Source organism: Rhinoderma darwinii, chromosome 7 (genome assembly GCF_050947455.1).
Source record: "Rhinoderma darwinii isolate aRhiDar2 chromosome 7, aRhiDar2.hap1, whole genome shotgun sequence".
NCBI lineage: Eukaryota > Metazoa > Chordata > Amphibia > Anura > Rhinodermatidae > Rhinoderma > Rhinoderma darwinii.
In genome coordinates, this window is record NC_134693.1 from 138,255,908 (window position 1) to 138,273,760 (window position 17,853).

A 17,853-nucleotide genomic window follows, 5' to 3' on the forward strand; every position below is an offset into this window, starting at 1 on the left:
AATGTTATTTGGCCAACATAAGGCGCGGTATGGTACATATATTTAGGCAGTATATGGTATGGTTATTTGTAGACTGCATAACAAAACACCATATGGGGGTGCTAGAGGAAGGTACCGCATAGGGCACCATCCAATGTAAGAGCGGCCTTGGTCCAAACGCTTTAGTAGAGGGGGAGCCGCATAAACATTTTATTCCCATAGGTCTATACTAGGCATTTGCCTTTGATGCGGTCACATAATTCATAAGTCTCCTCTAGTTATGGCTGTTGGGTGAAACTGGGAGTTGTAGTCCCATAACGGCTGGAGAGTCACATGCTGCAGATCACTGGCTTCCTGCAGGTGCGGGATACAGGATCTCTGTACATCAACCTGACCTCCCCCCGCACAAGATCCTGCCGGATGTAAGATGTGAAACTGTGCACCATGAACGCCATTATCACATGATAGGCTTAGATACACAGCTCAGCAGAATGTATCACACATGATAGGCTTAGATACACAGCTCAGCAGAATGTATTACACATGATAGGCTTAGATACACAGCTCAGCAGAATGTATTACACATGGTAGGCTTAGATACACAGCTCAGCAGACAGTAACACACATGATAGGCTTAGATACACAGCTCAGCAGAATGTATTACACATGATAGGCTTAGATACATGGTCCCAGCAGACCGTATCACACGATAGGCTCAGATACACAGCTCAGCAGACAGTATCACACATGGTAGGCTTAGATACACAGCTCAGCAGACAGTAACGCACTGGATAGGCTTAGATACACAGCTCAGCAGACAGTATCACACATGGTAGGCTTAGATACACAGCTCAGCAGACAGTAACACACTGGATAGGCTTAGATACACAGCTCAGCAGCACCTGGATATTATTTTCTTCTGACTTCAGTAACATGACGGGGATGCGGCTCTGTGGATCAGTCACTTCTCACCTGACAAGGGTTATACTTCTGTAGACACAATGTCGAGGATGTGTACAAAGTCTCCTAAACAAGGATTTATTTCTACTGTGGGATTTAGAGAACAGAAGTTTTTCTGATTTATCAAACTTATAGATCTAGGAAATAAAAATCACCAAATCCATACAAATAATCCATGTCCTAGAACCTCTCCCATCTGCAAATCCAGATATTTGACTAAACCTCCAAAATATCATGCCTGCAGCACTACAACCCCCATCATGTACAGTGGCATTCTAAAACTATTTCCAGGGTCACCACACATCTCTGCTGGTGTATCTAAGCCTTTCATGTGTGATACTGTCTGTTGAGCCAGTGTATCTAATCCTATCATGTGTGATACTGTCTGCTGATCCAGTGTATCTAATCCTGTCATGTGTGATACTGTCTGCTGAGCCAGTGTATCTAATCCTATCATGTGTGATACTGTCTGCTGAGACGGTGCTTCTAAGCCTATCGTGTGATACTTTTTGCTGAGCTGTGTATCTAAGCCCATCATGTATAATACTGTCTGCTGAGCTGGTGTATCTAAGCCTATCATTTTGATACTGTGCTAAGCTGGTGTATCTAAGCACATCCTGTGTAATACTGACCCTCTAGTGTCCAGATCTAGCAACGACAATCCTGGGACGTGTAATATTATATTGCAGTAGATGTTTTTCCCCATCCCCCGCTGTTTCCTATTATCATTTCAAAGCCCCCCGGTCATTACTTTGTGTGCCGGCTGCAGGGAGACATAAGCAGGACGGGGTGCAGGACGGGGTGCGGGACACCTTTGATCGATTTGGTTGGGGGTGTAACATCTGTTTGTGCCCCCAGGAAAGCCATTCATTATCGGAATCACCAATCATAAACAATGACAAGTTTTACAAGGCAATTCTGTGATGACGGCGCCGATATTTAAATGAGGGAAGGAGATGAAATCCAGAGAAACCTACAGCGTCTATGAAGCATGGGTCATATATGGGACTGTGACCTTGTGCAATCATTTTATTATTGCTCCAATGTATCAACCCTACAAATAGTCTTTAAAATGGGACTTTTGTGTCTCCATGGTAACAGACTACAAGCAAACCCTATGTAGTCTGATCCTTACTGTGCTCCCTCTATCTCCGCTTCTTGTTATTCTATAGACAGAAGAGGAGGGAGATGGAGTAACACACGACTGCAGGATCAGACTACAGGTTTTGAGATACATAGCTCTGCATAGGAGCTGTAAACATTAAACAGTGAGAGATTTTTTTATCAAGACTATTTGTAAAGTTGCTTAAAGTTTATGTTAGATTAAAGCAATACACATTTGGTGGCAAAAGTATACATACCCTCTAAAGATAGATAGCGGACTACCCATTAGCATGGGTGAGTTGAGCGTCAATGTTAGGCCTTGTTCACACAGTGCAGATTTTTAATGCATTTTTAAAGCCAAAAACAGAATTGGATCCAGGAGAGCGGATCTATAAGACCTATTTAGGTTCCGTTCCTGGTTTTGTCTTAAAAAAATATATATGCAAAATCTTTATGAAATCTACACTGTGTTAAAGCTTTACTTCTTTAGTAGAAGGGAGAGAAGCGGCTACAGGCAATTCTGGCACTGCCTATCACAGGGAGACAATGGGTCAGAAAGGTTAAAAATCCAAGGTGTCTCTATAGACATGAGACCGCCTGTTGTCTATTCTGGTAAATAATATCTCTCCTAATCTAAGGGAGCGTTAACCCACCCCACCCCCTGAAAAATATATTCAATACTCCACTTCTCCCTCTGCTGGACAAACAACAGTACTACACCCACTGGAGAAAAAAAACAAGAAAAAAAACAGTACATCACTGCTCCCTCTGCTGGACAATCTTCAGTAATACACTGCTCTCCCCGCTGCACAATTTTCAGCAGAATTCTTCTCTTCCTGATGGATAATCGTCATTTTTAAATTGCTTCAATAATCTGCGTTGCTCCACCTGCTGGATAATCCTTATTACTACACTGCTCTCCCTGAAGGATAATCTTCATTACTACACTGCTCTCCCTGCTGGACTGTCTTCATCACTACACTGCTCTCCCTGCTGGACTGTCTTCATCACTACACTGCTCCCCCTGCTGGACTATCTTCATTACTACACTAATCTTCTTGCTGGACTATCTGCGCTGCTCCCACTGCAGGATTATCCTTATTACTGCACTGCTCCCCTTCTGGTCTGTAGTTACACTGCAGAGAAGGGGAGGGTTGTGAGAAGGTCTTGTCGCCATGGAGAGGAGGCTGCAGCACAATACACACAGGCCTGATGGCTGCCGCTGCTGTACATGAGGTAACTGCAATGAAACTTCCTATTTTATATCTTATTTGTTGCACAGGAGCGGAGTGCAGGGCGTCAGTGACATTCTCTAGATTCTGCTCTTCAGTTTCTGTGGAACTACAAATCCCAGCATGCCCACAGAGGTCTACAACTCCGAATATTGGTGCATGGAGGGGGCAACTGCGCTGAACCGACGCTTCTACGTTAGGAAACTTGCACAACTTTTTCCCTGATATGTTATATTATAGAAATTATTCTTTATACATTCAGGAGAATCTAATAATAAGGGAAGAAATTATTTTGCGGTGACTAGACGTGGGATATTTACGATAGCCTCTACCCGCTGGGCCTACGTTCTGCGAGTGGATTCACAATGCAAAAAAAAAAGAATTTTTCCATTTTAATCACTGTGTAATGAAACGTTTAGATTCTTTGCAATTTTCAAGATCTCTGCTTGCTGTCGGTTCTTTGAAAAATTATTGATTACATCCAGAGACAGAAAACATGTACAAACCCAATACTTCTAAGGGCTCGTTCACATCTGCGTCGGGGTTCCGTCAGACCTTTCCGTCAGTGGAAGCAGTTTTTTTGTGGAATCCATAGTGAGGTCGACTACGCTATTGATTCTGCCAAAAAAAAACAAAACCGGAAACCACTAGCAACGGAAGCATTACCATTGAAATCAATGGTACTGCAAACGGAAAGCTATGGTTTCCATTCATGGGTTCCCCCGACGGAAAGGTCTGACGCAATCCATGAACGGAACCCCGACGCAGATGTGAACGAAGCCTTACAGCTGAGGGGTTGTTACAATTGTATCCCGTCTAGACAATGCTCTGTGAGCTCAACAGCCTAAACTCCAGACTGATACAATAGACCTGTCTAGACTGGATACAATTGTAACAAACCCTCTGCTGTGAGAAGTATTAGGTTTGTTCATCTTTTGGAGGTAAATAAGAATATTCCTATTTCTTGAAAGCAAGCAGTGATCTTTAAATAATTGTGAGCAATTGAGATACAAAGTCTATTCGAACATTGCGAGACTTTAATGACACGATGTTTAAGGTTTATTTCCATAAAACCAGAAGACCCCTTTAGTTTCCCACCACCTGTTATTGGAAGCCTCTGGTTTGATACACAGGTAGATATTAAGGATTTGCTATGTATGTTATAGGTTCCTGTTAATAAACATATTAGGGAACTGCATATCTAACGTGACCACAATTGCGCTCCTTACTCGTCGGTCCGCAGCCCTTACGTATTAATATCGTTTCTCTCCAGCTTGTTAAGGAAAACTTTCCGACCATTACATTGTTTTAGGAAATTACTAGTTATGCAATCCACCAATCATTAGAGGACCCGTCACCTCTCCTGACATGTCTGTTTGAGTAAATAATTGTATCTCATGAAATAACAATTCTGGAGCAACTTTTCTTCAAACTCTACATTGTGCTGATCCTCTGTTATTCCTCCTAGAAATGTATAAATAAATTGACCACTGAGTGTTACCAGTTGGGGGTGTGTCCCTACACAGACTGACACTGTCCAATCAGTGCTGACAGAGTGAGACTGGGGACACGCCCCTTTGACAAGGTGAATGGTAAACACCTAGTTGTTTATGCATTTCTAGGAGGAATAACAGAGGAACGGCACAACGCAGTTCGGAGAAAAGATGATCCAGAATTGTTATTTCATGGGGAAAACAATTATTGACTATAACAGACATGTCGGGGGAGGTGACCGGTCCTCTGTAAGTGGCTCCAACGACATACAGTATATAGGAGTATACAGCAGGGATCCCATTCACCAGATATCGCTGCCTAATTCTCTCTTCTGAACAGGCGACTGACTAGAGATCCATCACTGACACGCCAGCGTCCTCACAGCTCACAATGTCTTCCATGACTTTAGAACGCTCCATTATATCGCGAGAAAGCACCGCCACCGGATCCAGTGAGTAGTGAAATAGCACAGATCGGTGATTGGAGTTGGTCGGGGGCAGCGATGTCACATATCGAGCCTCATTATAGATTGCACACATCATCTCCCTCCCCCACATATAAATCGGTTTGTGTGAAGTGATTTAAACCGTGTGGAAGGTGGGAGTAGTAGTACCTGCATTACATTTGCTGGAGAACCCAGTCAGTCACCTTTGTCTTTGTGTCTATAGGAGGAGTCCGTTCTGGTTCCCATCGCTCTGCCCCAAGATCCATTCTAAGCTCGGCCAAGTCTTGGACAGACACAAAGTCTGTTGTTTCAGGTAACATGGGCTACAGTTGAGGTGGCATGTAGTGAATTGTTCCTGCCGTCCAGGTGACGTGATATTGATCTTTGCACCGCAGCTCATGAGGAAAAGAAGAAGAAAAAGAATGAAACCAACCCATTCAAGATCCCCCCCGATGTCGACGTCTTCAGGATTAGGGATCAAGAAAAAGAGAAAAAGCAAATCGTGAGTTCCGGATTCCTATAAGAGCCCGGCCGCAGAGATCCGTTACAATGTAGCATCACACATAATAACAGTACTGATCCGGGCACACGCAGAATACAGACTATCCGCTCAGCCCAGATCCTTACATTCTCCGGACATTGCGGAGGCCGATAGATCTCCGGTCGTGCGTCGTGCCCTGATCACCTCCTCATTTCTATGCAGGAAAAGGAACAGAACAAACACCTGAAGGTTCACCAGAAGACGACGCACAACACAAGGATGAACGCAGAAATGGGGCGGCTGAGGAAAGAGATCGAGGATGAGGAAATGGAGGAGATGGGAGGGGAGGTGGACCAAGCCCCGACTCTGCATGAAAATGCTTCATGGAAACTTGCAGTGACCAGAGGTGATCCGGGGGGTGTGCAGGACAAATGAAAACGGGCGTAACAATCACAGCTCCTCTACATTATAATGAGAAGCGGAATGGGAGTGAGTGAGTGAGCAAGTGGGTGAGTGTTCTCCTGGAGTGAGTGGGTGAGTGTGCTCCTGGAGTGAGTGGGTGAGTGTGCTCCCAGAGTGATTGAGTGGGCTCCTGGAGTGAGTGTGCTCCTGGAGTGAGTGTGCTCCTGGAGTGAGTGGGTGAGTTTGCTCCCAGAGTGATTGAGTGGGCTCCTGGAGTGAGTGGGTGAGTGTGCTCCTGGAGTGAGTGGGTGAGTGTGCTCCTGGAGTGAGTGGGTGAGTGTGCTCCTGGAGTGAGGTTTTGTGCTCCCAGAGTGATTGAGTGGGCTCCCGGAGTGAGTGGGTGGGCTCCTGGAGTGAGTGGGTGGGCTCCTGGAGTGAGTGAGTGAGTGAGTGGGTGGGTGGGCTCCTGGAGTGAGTGAGTGGGTGGGCTCCTGGAGTGAGTGGGCGAGTGAGTGAGAGGGCTCCTGGAGTGAGTGGGTGGGCTCCTGGAGTGAGTGAGTGGGCTCCTGGAGTCAGTGAGTGGGTGGGTGGGCTCCTGGAGTGAGTGGGCGAGTGAGTGGGCAACTGGAGTGAGTGGGTGCGCTCCTTGAGTGAGTGGGTGAGTGAGTGGGTGCGCTCCTGGAGTGTGCTCCCATTCACTATAATGGAGTGTACCCTTGTGTACACAACAACCTCTCCACTGGTAACAGGTATCCCATGTTTTTGGCACCTCTTGGACCCCCTAATTACTTATATAGGGCAGATCGAACGGACGCCCACAAATGTCTATAGTCTACCATTCATGTGTCTGCAGCGGATATGATGAGATGATGGAAGGATGACCAGTGCTATAGAATAAATCTAATATATCATATTCTCATCCAGACAGGAACATCCAGCGGGAGAGTCTGAACGATTACATCAACAAGAAAAGAGAAATGTTCCGCCTGGAGGTAAAACCGAACGTCTGACCGCGGTTATTGTGCGCACAGCGCTGGTGTCTGTGATTCCTTATAGGAGCAATATCACTAATATCATATAATATATATAGAATTATTTGAGACATTGATGGCATATTTGTCATTTCATCTTTGGAGTGCCAAACCCATAACAAAATAAAACTTAGCCCAATGGTTCCCCCATAACAGTGCAAACCACACCGTGTTCCCCATAACAGTGCCAGCCACACAGTGTCCTATCAGTACTTACCTGCCGCGGTGCAGCGTGCCGATCCTCCCCTCCTCTTCGCTGACATGGATGATACATGTATACACCCCCTGCCATGGCCTCACATGTATCTTCCAGGTCTTGCCCTGATATCTACGTTCTGTCGTCTTATGACTGCTCTGTGTTCTGCATTAGAAGGAGGTGGCCGCATCTTTCTGAACCATCAGAACACAGACGAGCGTCTTCTCCATGATTTCCGGATCACAGACATCTGAGCATTACAGGGATTCCCATTGATTTCAGAAGGGGCCATGTAATGCTCCTTTTTTCCCGTGGAGGCGCTGTTGCCCTGTAGTAACATCTGATCCCCCTCCCACCATCGACTAATAGAGAGCGGTATTCCAAACGTTTTATTTTAAATCCTGAGGAATCCCTTGAAATGTTCGCAGCATACCGCACATCGTCCCAAATAAATTCCCCGTATTTCTCGTTTTAACTCTATGGTCGTTTCCGCTTACTAGTACGGCCTCCAAGTGAAAAGAGATGAGATCCAGAAGCTGGAAACCATGGCCGCCGCCGAGGAGCAGAAGTTGGAGAAAGCGGAGCAGTTTCTGGAACAAGACGCCATCAGATTCGATGAATTCTTGAAAGAGAACGACAGGAATTCTGTAGAGGCCATGAAACAGTAAGGATCGGTGCGGTGCGTGACGGCGGGCCACGGTTACGGTTGCATGCGTTTGTATTGTATTGCAGCAAAAGTCTGCAACCAACATCTCTCCAGCTGTTGGAAAACTACAACTCCCATTATTTTGCATGCTGGGACTTGTACTTTTCCAACAGCTGTCCCTGGCTTCTGACCACCTTGTTGCCACATCATATTCAAATAGACAATTACTAAGGGTCAGGTTATCAGCCTGGAGCGCAGGACTTATAATGCTGCTGTGGTAAGCTTACACAGCATTGACTAGACTGAATGCAATTGTAGCAAAACATCAGCTGTGAGAGCAGGAATCAGCACTGTAGCTCCTAGGCCCCAATGAAAAATCTGTAACAGCCCCCCTACCATGCGCCATTTATAACTTTGGTGTCTTCTTATATGGCAGAGAGGCCTTAGGGACCAAGGCCCGGCTGCGACTGCTCCCCAATAACTGTGCCCCTGGCAGGAATAGGTCTCTACTGCTTGTCAACTCGTTTACTGACAGCAAGCAGAGAACTTAAATGTTGAAGAATTGAAACAAAGTATATTAGAACATTGCAGAATGTTTCATTATAATGAGATATGGGTGTGGTTTTATGCTAAATGGGTGTGGTCTTATGCTAAGTGGGCGTGGCTTGCATGCCATTCATGAGTCATGGGTAGATTATGACACAAGATCTATATAAATGGCTGCCGTTTGGTAACGCGGTTACGGAGCCGTCTCTCATGTATCGGAATTTACGTTTAGGGCCGACAAAGAGACCAAGTTGAAACTGGAGAGAGCTGCCGAGATCAAGAGCCAGACGGCGCAAATGATGAACATTAAAAGGTATAAACCATCCGGTGTCCATGGAAAAAGAAATGTGTCCTCTCCCATTCTAGACATATACACTGGCGTTTGTCGCTACGGTATTCTGTTACGCCACTTTTACAAAATATCATAGTCCAATGTGGGAATGCTAGTTGGTTGGATTAGGGACACATGTATACGGCAAGATGGGGTAAGATATAAGGGGATCTTTTTAAAGTCACAGTAGGAGGATTGACCTAAAACTGGAGTCAACAGTTCTTAAAGGCTCCATCCACCTTTGCAACCAATTTTTCATTGCTCCAATGCATGTAAAAAAGCAACTTGGCATACAGTCTTCATTAAACAAAAACCTACCATTCCTTGTATACAGCTCCTTTGCAGAGCAATGCGTTTCCATGGTTGCAAACTAAAATCACTGTGTAGTGTCTGATCCTGCCGTCATGTGTTATTCAACAGCCCCTTTTAACATGACTGCAGGATCAGACTACACAGAATTTATTTGTAGTCTGGAACCATGGAGACACATAGCTCTGCAGAAGAGCTGTATACACAAAACTGTAGGCGATTCTAAATCAAGACCATTAGCAAAGTTTTTTGCTGTTGTTTTTTTTTAGACGCATTAGAACGATAAAAAAAGGAAGCAAAAGTGGACAGAGAGCATTCAATGATATTAATTCCAGGTTATTGTGGACTATAATACCCGGTTATGTCTTTTTTGTCCTTCCCAGTGACATTGCAAAGTCTGAGGAGACTCTGCGGGAATACCTCATGTACAAGGAGTTTCTCTTCAGATTGTCTCCTAAGGAGTGGCAGGAGCAGATATTGAAGAAGGGGGCAAAGGAGCGAGAGAGCAAGTCACATCTGCCGCCGATCAGCAGGGACAAGGAGAAAAGAGGCTCCGTGGCTCACAAGGTGTCTGCATCCCCGGCCTCAGGAAAGAGTAAGGGTCCGATTACACCGGCCAATATGGGCGGTAAAAACGAGCGCCGATCAAAGTGACGGCTCGTTGATCAGCAATGTATAGGGACGAGCGATCATCACGACGATCGCTCGTCCCCGTACATTTCCATCATGTCGGCAGCACGTCTCTCTGGTTACACAGAGAGGTGATGGCGAAAACGGTAATATTTTGGGTTACATAAACGATACGATCAGCCAATGAATGAGCGTTTGCTTGTTAATCGGCTGATCGTTGGCGTTTACACAGGGCAGTGATCGGGAATGAGTTTTCATATGAACCCGCTTTTGCCCGATCATTGGCCCGTGTAAATGGGCCTTTAGTGAATTCATATTAGTGGAACTGCGACTACGCAGGGACTAGTATATACAGGACCCAGTCACCAGTGTCCCTAGAAACCGCTGGCGGCAAATAAAAAGCAGCCATACATCGTGTCACATTTCATACATTTAAGTTCCGTGTAGCATCAGTCCGCTATCCGCGTGGCACCAGTCCGCCCTCCGCGTGGCACCAGTCCGCCCTCCGCGTGGCACCAGTCCGCCATCCGCGTGGCACCAGTCCGCCCTCCGCGTGGCACCAGTCCGCCATCCGCGTGGCTCCAGTCCGCCATCCGCGTGGCACCAGTCCGCCCTCGGCGTGGAACCAGTCCGCCATCCGCATGGCACCAGTCCGCCATCCGCGTGGCACCAGTCCGCCATCCGCGTGGCATCAGTCCGCCATCCGCGTGGCATCAGTCCGCCATCCGCGTGGCACCAGTCCGCCATCCGCGTGGCACCAGTCCGCCATCCGCGTGGCACCAGTCCGCCATCCGCGTGGCACCAGTCCACCATCCGCGTGGCACCAGTCCACCATCCGCGTGGCATCAGTGTTCCTGTTTGTTTGTTTTTCTCATCATTTCTTTAGCAACTGGTGTGTGAAAACCACAGACAGCACACAGACCTCGTCCGTGTTTTTCACGCGCCCATTGAATTCAGTGGGCCACGTGGTCCGCAAAAACAGACCAAAATAGGTCATGCAGTGAGTTTCACGCAACGGACACAGGCTGCGTGAAAAACCATGGATGTGTGAATGGCCCCATTGAATTGCACAGGTCTGTGTGCTGTCCGTTATTTAATCGGACAGCACAGACATAAAATACGTTAGTCTGAGTAAGGCCTTACAATCAGTTCAGCCAACAGGGGGCAGATGCACAGGAGTAGACAGAAGCCTGGAGGAGATGAGTATTCTAGATGAGGGTGGGGGGGACGGGACGGGACGGCGGTTTGTACTTATGGAGATAATGTGGCACACACTGTATATATGGGGGGCATGCAGTCATTTCTATATGAGGTGCTACGGCTTTCGTCTTTTCTTGTAAGGAACCCTGTATATAAACATACAATATCTGTCCGACACCTGATGATTGCAAAAAAAAATATATATTAAATATGGTAATCGTATCGCTGTATCTTTTTTGCATGTTTTAGGTTATCGGACCTCAAGTAGTCTTCCCATTCTCCACTCACAAGGACTGAAGGCCCTTTAACACGGGTCAATGAGCGTTCATATAAACGATCGGACCTAATCCTTGCCCTGTGTGAATGCATTTAGTTCATCCGCTGATCAGCTCGTTTATGCCACCAAAAAAATGGTCGCTAGTTGGCAGCAAGTCTCCCTGTGATGTGCCGCCGACATGATGGAAATGTATGGAGATGAACCAGTGCTCGTCCCCCATACATAACCGATCATAGATCCTTGTGAAAGGAGCAAACGAGCGCCGATCAACGAGGGTCTTCTAGTTGTTTGCCCATCAGGTGGATTATACAATTGGCAGTAAATTGACCAGGATTCTGCCGTGCTGCCCCTCTCATCCACATCACATCCAGAACTATGGAGGACTGTCCTGTCCCTGCAGAAATATCACTAGTGATCCAAATGTCACCCCCCTTATTTAGAACCAGAGTCTCGATCGTCCGGACCCCTGGCCAGTCGTGACTCCACTCGGGACATCCGTCAGCCTTCCAGGTCCAGCCTGAAAACTGTGGCCTCTAAAAAAACGTGAGTACCTTATGACTGCCTCAGGAGTCCCATAGATTTATTTTTTTTGGGGTGGGGGAAAATTCTTACTGATACATGCCATCATTTTGGGACACATTGACCTGTGTGTCTTTCCAGCAGCAGTACGACAGTACAAGAAGATAACAGTTCAGAAAACCTGGTGTCCTCAGACAGTGAAGAGGTAAGAAAAGTCTCCTACAAAAAACGTAAGGGGGGTGTCAGCGTTGGAGAGTCCTTTTCCATAGGACTGCTGAAGGGAACTCCAATAAGGTCTCATTGAGACGGCCGCAAGGCCCAAACGGGATCCCTACGATGCCGTTAGTTCAGTTCATCAGTCCTGTTGTAGGGCTGGGACTCGCGGCTGTAGTACGGACGCCAAGATGCAGCCATATTACGGATGTCTGAACGAGTCCTAAGTCTTGAACTCACTCCCATCCATGCATTAAGTAATGGGCACTACCAACTGGGGGAAATAGGAGCCAAGCAAAGGGAACAAATGTGGTTTGCTGCAAACTGATCAGGGGCCGTACCTGAACATCTGGACTACAAACTCTTAAGCAACTGAGTTTAAGACATTGGGTGTCCAGGCAGGTGAGGGCGTCTTAAAGGTTAAAACTGAATGTTCCTAGTGGTTTGAGGGGTTAATATTGGCTTAGATAATATCCCCAGTGGTCTAGGGGGATAAAAAGGTGAAAGGTTATAAACCCTGGTGGTATAGGGGGGTGAAAGGGTTAATCCATACCTGTTGTCCAGTGGGTTACTCACCTCTCCAGCATAGTCTCCGCTGCCTGAGACAAAGCTGAACACGGACCGATGGCGTTCACATTCCTGCCCCGGTACCGATCATAGATCCGGGGATGGAGACGATTCTGCCCTGTATTAGTCCAAATAGATAGGATTAGATAACATGGGAAGAAATGAGATTCTGATGACTGATCTTTTACCAGGAGCCGGAGCTGTACTTTACTGATCCACAACAACTGCTGAACATCTTCTCTGAAATGGAGGAACGGAACCTCTCGCTGATCCAGAACTCGCAGGAAACAGAAGAGGCGTTAGAGGAGATCAAACACACCATGACCACCACCGAGAGGAAAATGTAAGGTTATCCGACCCGTATTTACTGCAGGATCCGCCGCAGAAATACGAGGCTCATCTTGGATTTCTACTGCAGCTTGATGTGCATTAGATCTGTAGCCCCACTGAAAGGGGCTAAGCCACATCTGGAAATCCACCATCTTTTCGGGGCCAATAAGTAACATGTCAACTTGCCAAATCTAATGTGTATGGGGGGGGGGGGGATCCAGACCCTCCTCTGCTCGATCCTTTGATCCTGCATGTGTACATGGTAGTCAGGAGGGATAGCAGTCGGCAGAACGAGCTATTGTGAGTGTTCTGAGAGCTTATACACGACCGCAGGATCAGGGAACACAAAACAGCTCGATTCTTTCCCTACAGTGTTTACCATTTATCTTTCTTTCTAGGGAAAATGAGACTCAGCAGCTGAAGGCACAGATAATTCATCTGCAGGAAGTTATTGGTCGGGAGGAGGAGCGAGCCGTAGATCTTGAAATGAAGTGTCGGGTATTTGCCTTTGGACAGTACAGTTTTGAAGAACAGGTACAACGGCATATATGATTCCACGAGAGCTTAGCGGGATGTAGATTGCAGCAGTGAGAAACTTGAAAATTCAATGTGGTTGTCATGTGGCAACTTGTCACTGGTTACTACACTGCTAGAAGTATGTAGAAAACACCAGAGCTGCACTCACTATTCTGCTGGTGGAGTCACTGTGTACATACATTACATTACTTATCCTGTACTGATCCTGAGTTATATCCTGTATTATACTCCAGAGCTGCACTCACTATTCTGCTGGTGGAGTCACTGTGTACATACATACATTACTTATCCTGTACTGATCCTGCGTTACATCCTGTATTATACTCCAGAGCTGCACTCACTATTCTGCTGGTGGAGTCACTGTGTACATACATACATTACTTATCCTGTACTGATCCTGAGTTATATCCTGTATTATACTCCAGAGCTGCACTCACTATTCTGCTGGTGGAGTCACTGTGTACATACATACATTACTTATCCTGTACTGATCCTGCGTTACATCCTGTATTATACTCCAGAGCTGCACTCACTATTCTGCTGGTGGAGTCACTGTGTACATACATACATTACTTATCCTGTACTGATCCTGCTTTACATCCTGTATTATACTCCAGAGCTGCACTCACTATTCTGCTGGTGGAGTCACTGTGTACATACATTACATTACTTATCCTGTACTGATCCTGAGTTACATCCTGTATTATACTCCAGAGCTGAACTCACTATTCTGCTGGTGGAGTCACTGTGTACATACATTACATTACTTATCCTGTACTGATCCTGAGTTATATCCTGTATTATACTCCAGAGCTGCACTCACTATTCTGCTGGTGGAGTCACTGTGTACATACATTACATTACTTATCCTGTATTATACTCCAGAGCTGCACTCACTATTCTGCTGGTGGAGTCACTGTGTACATACATTACATTACTTATCCTGTATTATACTCCAGAGTTGCACTCGCTATTCTGCTGGTGGAGTCACTGTGTACATACATGACATTACTTTTCCTGCACTGATCCTGAGTTACATCCTGTATTATACTCCAGAGCTGCACTCACTATTCTGCTGGTGGAGTCACTGTGTACATACATTACATTACTTTTCCTGTACTGATCCTGAGTTACACCCTGTATTATACTCCAGAGCTGCACTCACTATTCTGCTAATTGTCATTGGAAATAGTCAGGAAGCTTGTTCAGAGACACTGTGAATGGCTGCGTAGTCACAATAGCATGTGTCCCTTTCCACAATCCAGTTTTTTCCTAATTCAGTTTTGTTACACATCACTAAAGGGACATTGATGGTAAGAGGCGATCGCTAACAGATTATCTTATAGATCTACCTTTTGACTTTGCAGGAGATGATGTTGACGTCTCTCACCAAGAAAGTAGGGGAAGTGTACCAAGCTTGTATAAAAGAAAACAGAGCAAATCTCAACGCCTTGCAGATGTTAACCCTGATGGAGCAGCAGGTGGAGGAGCTCTTAGACAACATTGAATCAATCCCTAAAGAAAGGCTCGAGATTGCTGAAAAAGCCAAAGAAAAGGAGCGCAGGCTGAGGTGTGGAGAGGTCGCCGTGATTGGTTTAAATACTTTTTGGGTTTACCATATTCTCTTGCAAATTATATCCTTAGGGTACATACGATTAATGGGGGACATTGAGCACTAGGAGATTCATTTAATATTACGTCTTATTCTCAGGTTAAGAGATGAAAAAATTAAACAGCAAAAGCTGCACCAGGAGGAGAGACTGCGCCGGGCCTTAGAGAGAGCACAAGCCGACCCGAAAAAAACAGTAAGTTTACATAACCGGTACTGTAACAAGGCCAAACCGGCTGTCTTACGCCATATAAGAGGCTCTGCAATGGAGAACGACGGATGCCCAAAGTGTCTATTTGGCATCTGCTGGGCAGGTATACGTCCTAAGTATACCACGTAGTAGGACTGGGCGATTATAATCAAAATCACGATTAATTGAACATGTAACCTCGATTAAGATTATCTAATGATTTAGGCCACACCCCTTTTGCATGCCACACCCCCTATGCTATGCCATTGAAATAATATATCCCCCTTGGGCCTGCTGTATATAATAAACCCCCTGGCACTGCCCCCACAGTATAATGCCCCCATAGCTACCACGACACATTATAATGCCCCTATAACTGCCCTTCACACATTATAATGCCCCCATAGCTGCATCTACATAGTATAATGCCCCTATAACTGACTTCCACCAAGTATAATGCCCCTATAGCTGCCCCTACACAGTATAAAGTCCCCCTACAGTGCTTAATAAAAATAATATACATACTCACCCGTTCCAATGATGAGGGGAGGAGATCCCTCTGCTCCTCTGGTCTGTGCGGCTCGGCGCAGTCAGGCACGATGACGTCACTGCCTCGCGTCCGGCGATACATAGTGAATGGTGGAGCAGGGACCTTACGGTTCCCTGCTTTACCACTGGATTCAACGATATCTGCTTCCTGAAGATGCAGATACAGTTTAAATCGGGAAAAAATAATCGATAAAACCGAAATTCGCAAGATGACGTAGATTAATTGCGCTCAATTTCGGTTTCGATTATTTTTCCATTGTGTGCCCAGCCCTACCTTGTAGTATTCGTTTCTGTTTCTACTATTTACAATGGCGGCCTATGGACAACATACGCAATTATAAGCCAGACGTCAGAGCTTTATTCTCGGCACACGTGTCAGGAGATTTTTTCAGCGTATGCACCAAATGTGCGGAGCCCTGATCTCTTATAGTCATCAAAAGTTCATCACAAACCTATTGAAACAATTTGTCCAATGAATTGTTTCATGGTGAAGCAACACTTAAAGGGGTTTTCCTATGAGAGACATTTATGACATCTCCACAGGATATGTCATAAACGTCAGATAGATGCGGGTCCAAGCTCTGGGACCCGCATCTATCTCCACAACGGGATCTCCTAAACCCAGTTCAGCCGCTCTGTGTTGCAGATGAACCAGGTGACTTCCGACCATGAAAAAATTGATCTGGTCGGGAGTTACGAAAACAGCTTAGCTCCCTGTTTCCGCAAGTCCCATAGAACTGTATGGTAGTTACGGAAACAGCTTAGCTTTGCATCCTATGCTGCTTCCGTAACTGCCATTCACTACTATGGGAGTTACGGAAACAGCATAGCTCAGCGAGCTATGCTGTTTTCGTAACTCCCGACCATATAACCTTTTTCATGGTCGGAATTCACCTCCTTCAGCTGCAACACAGAGCGGCTGAACGAGGTTTAGGAGACCCCGTTGTAGAGGTAGGTGCGGGTCCCAGAGGCGGGAGCCGCATCTATCTGACATTTATGACATCCTGTGGAGATGTCATAAATGTCTCTCATAGGAAAACCCCTTTAACCATTTGGAAACAGTGGATCTTTCAACCACCACAAAATGTATGCACCGTGGCATGCTTAGTGCAGGGCCTGGAGGGGGGACATGACCATTCTAATTAAAAAATGATACAAAAACAGCAGCACATCCGCATTTGTTAGAGAGCAAAAGTGGGTGCACAGCAGCCAATAGGTCCACAAACCTCCATAGACATAAAAAAAGAGATGCAGCTCTCCAAAGTAAAGTAAAATTAGGAGTTTATTCCCCCCACAACATGTATGCAACGTTTCAAACTAAAAAGGGTCTTTGTAAAACCTTAACAAAGATCCTTAGTGGTTAGAATGTTGCCTGGGGGGAACTCAATGCAATGAAATACGGGTATTATGTAGCAGCGTTTCCGCTCAGTCTCTAATATCAGTTTGTTTTTCTCTCCACAGACCGGCAGGAAATTAATGATACGCTCTGATCCACCAGCAATGAAGCCCAAAATTGAGAAAGGCCAGGACACAGACAAAGAGAAGGAGGAAGCCTTGTTTTTTTTCGGCTGAGACATATGACAGTGCGTCTTCTGATATTGGCTCCGCTTCCTCTGTCACTTTGGGACAATAATCTTTCTATTGGTTTTTAAACAGTAAAAATTATTGCAAATAATATTAAATGTCTCGTCAATAATGACGCCAAATTGCAGCTTTTAATTACGCTTGGTTCACATAGGCGGCGGAAAACTCAGTTCAGAATGCGCGCAGTGCTATTCTTCCAGTCAAAACAATAAACACCATGATGGAACCCGACGGACCGCATTATAAATCAACGCGGTCCATTGGGTGCAGGGGGTATTCGTCGTACGACTGATCTGACGCTCCGTCATGATTTCGGATATTAATGCAAATCAGAACACAGATGTGTTTACAACTTCCGTATCTTAAAGCGGTTGTCCACTACTATCAGTATATGATCTGTGGGGGTCAGACACCCAGACCCCACACCGTTAAGCCGCTCCGGCTGCCTCCAGGCACTGGACGTACATGCCAGAAGCAGTTAGCTCCGGCCAT

The 17,853-nt window shown here is 45.9% G+C and overlaps 1 protein-coding gene across 3 annotated transcripts in view; it reads left to right on the plus strand.

Annotated features, from left to right (window-relative positions):
* The window catches only part of CFAP100 (cilia and flagella associated protein 100), a 37,265-nt gene extending 19,791 nt beyond the window's left edge, over positions 1-17,474 (plus strand). The window contains exons 1-16 of one of the 3 annotated variants that reach the window (XM_075831805.1): positions 3,190-3,279; positions 5,109-5,220; positions 5,438-5,527; positions 5,610-5,716; positions 5,918-6,101; positions 7,022-7,089; positions 7,825-7,988; positions 8,749-8,829; positions 9,540-9,751; positions 11,704-11,806; positions 11,924-11,987; positions 12,754-12,905; positions 13,291-13,426; positions 14,797-14,999; positions 15,141-15,234; positions 17,239-17,474. In XM_075831805.1, coding sequence (XP_075687920.1) covers positions 5,160-5,220; positions 5,438-5,527; positions 5,610-5,716; positions 5,918-6,101; positions 7,022-7,089; positions 7,825-7,988; positions 8,749-8,829; positions 9,540-9,751; positions 11,704-11,806; positions 11,924-11,987; positions 12,754-12,905; positions 13,291-13,426; positions 14,797-14,999; positions 15,141-15,234; positions 17,239-17,349 — 1,830 coding nt within the window. In that variant the 5' untranslated portion in view covers positions 3,190-3,279; positions 5,109-5,159 and the 3' untranslated portion in view covers positions 17,350-17,474. Of the gene's footprint in view, positions 1-3,189; positions 3,280-5,108; positions 5,221-5,437; positions 5,528-5,609; positions 5,717-5,917; positions 6,102-7,021; positions 7,090-7,824; positions 7,989-8,748; positions 8,830-9,539; positions 9,752-11,703; positions 11,807-11,923; positions 11,988-12,753; positions 12,906-13,290; positions 13,427-14,796; positions 15,000-15,140; positions 15,235-17,238 lie in introns of those variants that run through there. The other 2 variants (XM_075831808.1, XM_075831806.1) reach the window with 2 other exon arrangements.
* Positions 17,475-17,853: the final 379 nt, after the last annotated feature.